This window comes from Rhea americana, unplaced genomic scaffold (assembly GCF_003343005.1).
Source record: "Rhea americana isolate MKP2758 unplaced genomic scaffold, rheAme1 scaffold_90, whole genome shotgun sequence".
Taxonomy (NCBI): Eukaryota; Metazoa; Chordata; class Aves; order Rheiformes; family Rheidae; genus Rhea; species Rhea americana.
Window position 1 is genome coordinate 3,216,376 of NW_028187089.1, and position 7,893 is coordinate 3,224,268.

Here is a 7,893-nt window from a genome sequence, read left to right on the forward strand (position 1 = left end):
AATGCAGAGATCGGCCATGGACTTGAAATAGACCTGGCCACGTGGCATCTGGGTCCTACCAAGCCACATGCACAGGACTGTGTCATTGACCTWTTGTTGGAGAGCAGAGCAGGGAGATGCCCAGGGCAGCCTCAGTGTGGGCACTGCTTCCTAGCACCATCCACACATGGCAGCCCTAGCCTGTGCAGCTGCAGCTCACTGGAACTTATGTCTGTCCCCACAGGCAGCACCAACGGCCCCACGTTCAATGCACATGCRCCCATTGCAGAGTCCGTGTCCTGCAGCTTTGTGCCTGAGACTGCTAATGGGAGAAAGCCACCCCAAGAGATAAGCTCCCGCCAGCCACTTTCTGTCCCATTGAGGAAAACCTTCAGTGACCTTGGGGAGACACTGCAGGCACGGTGCTACCAACCACTCACCAAGATGGACAATGCAGCCGTGACCTACACCAGTGCCTGCAATGGGCCACAGGGTTCCACCTTCTCCCCGACATGGAGTACCAGTTCCTTCAACTACACGAGTCCTTCCAGCCCTGCTGCAGACCAGAGCAAGGGGACTGCATGTGCTTCACCAGGCAGCTCCAGTCCGTCGCCCAACCTGGGCTCTCCCATGGACACTGATGGGGCAGCCTCCTTCTTCATCACAAAGGAGGAGCATGTGGGAAGCAATGGGCCCAGCTCCTTCTCCTGTACAGTGCCTGAGTTCCCTCCAACCACCACAAGCAGCCAGAGGTGTGAGGGCCGAGAAAATAGAGTGAATTTCTTGCCAGGAAGCAAAGAGGAGACAGAGACAAAGAGGGAGACATCACACCTAGAGGTGGACCGGGGAGCCTGCCGGTTTCGTGAGCGGTCACTATCAGTGCCCACTGACTCAGGCTCCCTGTGCTCCATGGACATCACATATACCGAGAACCGGAGGGGCAGTGCCAACTACACCTTAAACTACCCCAGTGCCAGCTCTGAGGGCAGCACAAGCACTGATAATGTCTCCATGGGGCTGGAACAAGACCCTCAGCAGAGGCGACGTTCCAAAAGCATCTCCCTCAAGAAGGCAAAGAAGAAACCTTCACCACCCACACGCAGTGTCTCTCTGATTAAGGATGAGCAAGTCACCTCAGTGGTGTCTGGCCCTGCACTGCCAAAGGATCAGAGACCCAAGAGCYTGTGCATCCCACTAGACCCTCAGGGCCACCGGGTGGTGCACACAGATCCACAGGGGAGTGCAGGCGGAGAACCTGATGGTGTGGCCCTCTCCCATCAGTGGTATCTCACAGACTGGAAGACTGGTGATCCCTACCAGTCGCTCTCCAGCTCCAGCACAGCAACAGGGACCACAGTGATTGAGTGCATCAAGGCACGGGGCAGCTCTGAGTCCCTCACATCCCCCTCTATTTCCAGGGCCACAACACCCTCTCAACTCTCCACAGAGGTGGACCTCAAAACTTCTTCCCCGGGTAGGCGCACTGGACTGATGTCCCCATCTAGCGGGTACTCCAGCCAGTCAGAGACACCAACACCGACCATCCCCACATCAATGATCCTTGGGCACTCCCCGCACCAGGTGCGTGTGAGGCCACTGGTCCCTGAGAGGAAGTCCTCACTGCCCCCCACTTCTCCCATGGAGAGGAGCCCCAAGTCCAGGCTGTCCTTTGACCTGCCACTCACACCGCCTGCCCACCTTGACCTCTCGGGGCTGAAGATCTCCCTGAAGGGGAAGACGAAAGTCAGCCGGCACCACTCTGACTCCACCTTTGGCACCAGACTGGCCCAGAAGACTAGCCCCATCCAGCCCATCATGCCCATGGTCACACAGTCTGACCTGCAGTCCGTCCGCCTGCGTTCCATCAGCCGGTCAGAACCAGAGGACAACGTGGATGGACCAGACCATGGTGAGGAACCAGCACACAGCTCCTGCATTGTGCCTGAGAGGAAAGTGAAGCCACCTGTAGCAGAGAAGCCACCACTGGCCAAACGGCCCCCAAGCATCCTGCACAAGCCCCTGGTCCTGCGGGAGGGGGGTTCCTTGTCTCCCACTTCACCACCAAGCACTACTGCCAAGGAGAAGGACAGTTTCACAGTGCTGCGGAAAGGGGAGCTGAGGAGGAGCCCAGCAGAGCCCCTCTCGACCCCAGCCTTGGGGGGGCCACGGTGGCTCTCACAGGGCAGCCTGGAGGATGAGCCACGGGCAGAGCGCAGTGATGCCACTGAGGGGGAGCGGAGGAAGTCCAAGGTACCCCCGCCAGTGCCAAAGAAGCCCAGTGTGCTCTACCTACCACTCACACCGGTCCCAGCTCAGCAGGGAGCCAGCACAGGGGACCAGGCACTGACCCCCAGCCCTATCATCACGCTGGATGCCGACACCAGCTGCTGCGACCCAGATGCCAATGACCTGCCTCCCCCAGAGGCCCTGGGCACAGCGCAGTGTGGTGAGACCCCCTCCGAGCAAGGTGAGTGTTTCTCCATTCCTGCCCTCCCTCCCTTCCCTGCACCCATGTCTTGTTTTACTTCAGGGACAGCGGGCTAATGAGGAGGTCCCCTTTGCATCACCCTATGCCCACGCAGGGCGTTTCACAGCTGTCTTCTCCTTCTTGTGCACAGGGAGCTCAACAGAGGCCTGCATGGAGGAAAAGAGTTTCGTAAGTGACAAGACAGCTGACTCCATTGCAGAGGAGGATGATGATGTGTTCGTGGCATCCCGCACAACAGAGGATCTATTCACGGTGATCCACAGGTAGGGCCAGGGGCATCAGCAGCTCTGGCACAGTTGCCTGTGCACCAGCTTGGTGTACAGTAATGGGGATGGCTGGGCAAGCCAGATGTGCCAATCCATGGTCTCAGAGCTGAGTATAGTTCTCCCCTCATGCCTCACATGTTAGAGTAATCCCCAGGGAGGTTGTTGTAGCCTCATGCACTTCCRAGATAGAAAAGTTTCATTTTCTGAGTCTGCCAAGCAAGATCCATAACCAGGCTMAATTACCAGCCTGCAAACATGGTCTGTTCAGCTATCAGCTTTGGGGTAATTGGACCTATCTACCAGGACAGGACTTGAAGGTAGCTCAGTGCATTATCTAGCCACCAAACAAACTGATTGCCCTGTTTCCCTAGCAGAGCAGGCACAGCCACAGTCATAGCCACAGCCGAGCAGATACCATGCCCTCCATCCTTTAGATGCTCCCTCTGCCTGTGGCAGGACAGTTCTGTAGCAACTCACCCCATTCTAAGATGTGACAGCTCCTGCCCAGGTCTGCTCCCAACACRTCTCTTTGGTGCTTAGGTCGAAGAGGAAGGTGCTTGGATGGAAGGAACCYGGAGACACTTTTGGCAGCCGGCCCAATTCCCACTCACCTGTAAAGACTTCAGGGTCTCCGACCAGCGAGTCCCCTGCTTCGGTAGTCAGCACAGGGAAGTCGTCAAGCAGGAATGAAGACTTTAAGGCTCTGCTACAGAAGAAGAGCAGCAAAACTAGTCCTGGTACCCGGCCATCTGCAGCTGAACTGCTCAAGACCACAAACCCGCTGGCTCGGAGGGTCATGATGGAGTTTGCCCCAGAGCTAGACGGTGCAAATAGCCCCAAGAGCCAGCCCTAACCATGCACAGTCCCATTTGGCTATAAAGGGCTTGAGATGGCTGCAGAGAGAGTACTGCTCCAGGTGGTAGCTTTACACACTCAGGTCTCTGCAGATGGGGTGTCTCAGGCTGCCTATGTGAGTCTGTGTGCCCTGCTGTTTTTTTGTTTGTTTGTTTGTTTTTTGTTTTTTGGGGTTTTTTTTTTTTTTTTTTTTTTTTTTTTTTTTTTCTTCCTTGGCGAATCTTTTTTTGATGTTCTCCAGGGGGGGAGAGCAGCTGACGGAGAGGCATTGTTTTGATCTGAGGACACCATGGCTCTGGTGGAGACAGGATACGTCAAGGGGGCAAGAGGCAGGCATGGAGCACCACAAATGGGATTATTCCCTGCTGAACCAGCCCCCTGAACCCTTCCAGCATCTGCCTGACACCTCTCCATGTGCTGGCTAGAGCACAGCACTCTTTCCTGCTTCTCAAAAGCCAGAAACAAACTGCAGCCCAGGTGTAATTCAGCCTCCACAGTAAAGTTAGCTTGAAACTGTTTGGTCACTTCGGCATGTGGTACTTTAAATGGCTTTTATAATGCACAGTGTTGATGTTTATTCTCTTTCTTTTGACATTGTACCTTGAGTTTCCCAGGCAAAGATGCCAGGTTTGAGTTCAGCTGGATACATGCAGATTTACTTTGGAAAGACATAGGGGGCCAATTGGAAATGAGGTTACTTTGGAAGAGCCACAAGCAGTTTCCGCTCGTCACCCTAAGCATATATTCTCCCACCACACTAGTGGACTAGGCGCCCACAGCCAGTGCGGTGATCTCAAGCCAAAATCCATTTCAAAGAGCTCTTTGGCCCTCAGCCCAAAAGCAACATCCAGGGATGCTAACGCCATCTCCCGGGGAGCTGTGCCCCATGTTCAAATGCTGTACGCACAGAGCCCAACTGAACTGAGCACAGAGGCAGTCTGTGTGAAGGCACACAGCATTCCTGGTGGAATCAGGCCCTATCAGAATGAGCTGGTCCTATAAGAGGCAATTGATTTCAGTTAAATTAAAGTGTCAGGTGAGTTTTGGCCCTGCTGATGCAAGAAGGAAGGGGCACAACTGACCAGCACTGCACTGAGGGAGTGGGGAGTTTCCTTCCCTGGCTCTGCCTGTTGCATGGGACTGAAGTACCCAGGAAAGCAGGGTGAACCCGTGTCTCCAGCAAACTTCTGCTGCTTCAGTTGCTGGACGACCTCAGTTCCTACCTAGCTGTTGGCCAAACCCAGCCAGTTCCATCTACCTATATCTGACATGATCCTATCCATCTCTTGGTTTATTCCTGGGGTCCTTCCCCACTAATGCAGGGCAAGTGTTATGCACTGCCCTCTCTGTGTCTGCTAGCAGGGGCAGTGGGGAGCTGCATGAGGCTGAGCAGGACATGGACGCACGCAGGGTGCCTGATCCACTCACAAATCAGTGCYTGTGTCCCGCTGGTGTCTGGAAGGTGTTGTTGGCAGTGCCATCAACCCGCCAACACGCAGGTCCCCAAGCCAGCCAGACTGCACTTCCCTGAGTGTGCACAGAGCAGGGGCCTTCCCAACACCAGGGGACACTGGCAGTGTCAAGGTCTCCCCAGTGCCAGAAGACACGCACAGGGTCAGGCTCTTGCAAGGTCAAGCYGCCATGGCTCCCTGGCAAATGTGGCGCCTCACTGCCGGATAGTGCCCTCGGCACCRTAGAGATAGGCGGATCAGAGCACCCACGCTGACAGCCTAGCAGAAGAGGACAGGGTGGTATCATGCCAGCGATGTGATCAAAGCACCACTGTCTGCCATCTTCCCTGTCCTGCTAGGCAGCTGAATGCTGCCAGCCACCGCAGGAGCTGGTGGCATGGTGGGAACAGCCCTGGAGCCCTGCTGATCAGCCAGGTTGCCAGAGCTCAGCCTCCCTGCAGCAGCTGGAGCTGCAGTTTGGGGCCCCTCAGAGACACAGCAAGGCTGGGCTGGACCTGGCAAGGTGCCCCATACTAGGAGTAGCCAGGACGCATTGCTGATGTGTGCAGCAGACTTTGCGCTCTGTGTTTGTGCATGTGTGCAAGTGTGTCTGTGTGTCTGTGAGTGCATGGGTGTTACAAGGAGGTGGCTAGGCAGGAGGATGCTGTGTAGCTGGCAGTGGGGTTTCTGAGCAGCCTGCCCCACCAAGGCATGCCAAAGGGATGGTCTGAACATCTGCCTCTGGGATACCAGCCTATGCCCCGGTGCAAAAACAAGGGAACAGGGAACAAGCTGAGATTCCTCCTGCTCATCCTCCACCCTGAGCTAATTTCAGCTGTTTATTCCAGGTGGGTGCCCACACCTAGCTGGCATCATCACAGTGTCATGGGTACCACTTCACAGACTGTCCATGGGAAGGACTGCCTGCACCATGGCACTTGGCAGTGCAGTGTTYGGCTGCTCTGTCCCACGGTTTCACCTTCACAACGAGGCTTTTTATGTTTGAGGTCCCCCTCGGGACAGTCTCTGTTGTGACTCTCCTCTTAGCCCAAACATGCTTTCTGCCCCTGCAGATTCTTAGATGGGCACATGGCTGTGCCAGCTTCAGCTGCACTCAGACACAGGGGGCTGGCTGCAGAAGGAGAAGGAAAGTTTTTAGGAGATAATGACAGAATCTGGCCTAAAACTGAGGGCTAACATCTAGTGCCATGATGGGAGCCCCAGCACTCAGCCATGTTGGCACAAGGTCCAGAGCACAGGGGGTGAATCATCCCCTGGTGAGGGGTACAAGTGGCAGAGCAAGACAGCTCCATGCTGGCATCTCAGGCCCTGCCTGGGACCTAAGCTATGGASAACCTTCCTCTCTCTAGAGCAGCATTTCCACTTCAGGGTGGCATCTTGTGGGAGGAAGACAGGGTTGAAGAGCATGAGGCAGAAGGAAAGAGAGAAGCAGCATAGTCTAGAAATGCCAGTCACCTTCTTTGAGAAACAAGCCCAGCTGCAAGCTCCTAACAAGAAAGAAATGACCAGACGGTGACTAATGGAGAAACAAGGTGTTCAAAAAAAATAGACTTTATTTCTTTATATATTTCTGTAAGTTTCAGTGTGCTCCAAACCTCTTGTGTCTGGGGAACAGTGATGCAGCCAGGCCCAGTGTCCGTTCTCCAGGAGCGGCAGGGAAAGGAGTGCCTAACACATGGGATCCTATAGCACAAGGAGGGCCAGGCAGTGCAGCAGGAAGTGAAGGACAGGACTGCAGCATCCCAAGTCCCCTCCTACATGAGGACTCATGCTGTTGCTTGGCTAGTGTGGAGGCACTGCAGCACTGCAACAGCAATCCCATGGACAAGCCAGGGCTGGTTTGGTGCCCACAAGAGGGTCTCCACTCCTCTCAGGAGCTCTGCACATAGATTGTGCCCATGTGGYTGCTGTCCTTGATGGTCTGGGACCCAAAGGGAACAAGTACCTCTTGGGAAACCTCCCCTTCCCCAGGATTGTGCTGGATTTTATACTCAAAGAGGCTCATTTCTGGCTGCATTTTTTTCCCCCACTCTCATTACTTGCTCCCTGTTCCCCTCCCTCTCATGGAGGTTGCATAATTAAGCCTGTAATTAAGATCCAGACTGAGAAACTCAGGGAAAAGAAGAAGAAGAAGAAGCTCATACAAATTTCTATGCTTCATCTGTTTTGGATGGTGGCTGCCCCCCTACCCTTCTCCTCCTCTCCCTGGGCTGGCATGTGGGACAAAAAGGTAGTAGTGGGGCACACTGCATAGCCTTGCCGGTCCTGGCCCAGCCTGAGGAACTGCTGCAGCTGGGTATGTTCACAGAGGGGAGAAGGAAGTTCTGGGAACAACTACATTTTGCATGACTGCTCGGGAAACAGCGGTGGAGTGTGAGCACTGGAGCATAACTGGCCAACGGATGGGACTGTGCAAATCGAGCTGGGGAGAACATCAGTGCAAAAACCTGCTGGCATCGTTGCTAGTGACCAGTCACCTCCCATCTATTAAGAAAAGTCTCAAAACTCTCAGCTGTCCCTGGATGCCCCCCCCCCCCCCAGCGCCTTGGGGACTACCCCATGGCAGCCCCATTCACCGGAGGCTTCCACGGCCTCCACGGTGCACCAGGGGCCCCTGGCGGCGCTGGCTGGGCCTCTGCAGTGTCCCGGGAACAGGGCTGGGGTGCTGGGGGCAGGCCCGAGGCACTGGGGACAGGCTGCAGGATGGGTGCTGGGGCCAGKGTTGGGGTGCTGGGGCCAGGCTGGGCGGGGCCGCGGCAGGCCGCGCTGCTCTGTGGGCGCTAGGCGGAGGCCCCACTCCCAGCACCACAGGCTGCCGTCCCGGGGCCGCTGC

The 7,893-nt window shown here is 55.6% G+C and overlaps 1 protein-coding gene across 7 annotated transcripts in view; it reads left to right on the top strand.

Annotated features, from left to right (window-relative positions):
* Nucleotides 1–4,150, top strand: part of NHSL2 (NHS like 2) — a 49,057-nt gene extending 44,907 nt beyond the window's left edge. For all 7 annotated transcript variants that reach the window (XM_085324253.1, XM_085324255.1, XM_085324257.1 and 4 more), the window contains 3 exons: nt 224–2,446; nt 2,598–2,730; nt 3,274–4,150. In XM_085324253.1, coding sequence (XP_085180379.1) covers nt 224–2,446; nt 2,598–2,730; nt 3,274–3,586 — 2,669 coding nt within the window. In that variant the 3' untranslated portion in view covers nt 3,587–4,150. The remainder of the gene's footprint in view (nt 1–223; nt 2,447–2,597; nt 2,731–3,273) is intronic.
* Nucleotides 4,151–7,893: the final 3,743 nt, after the last annotated feature.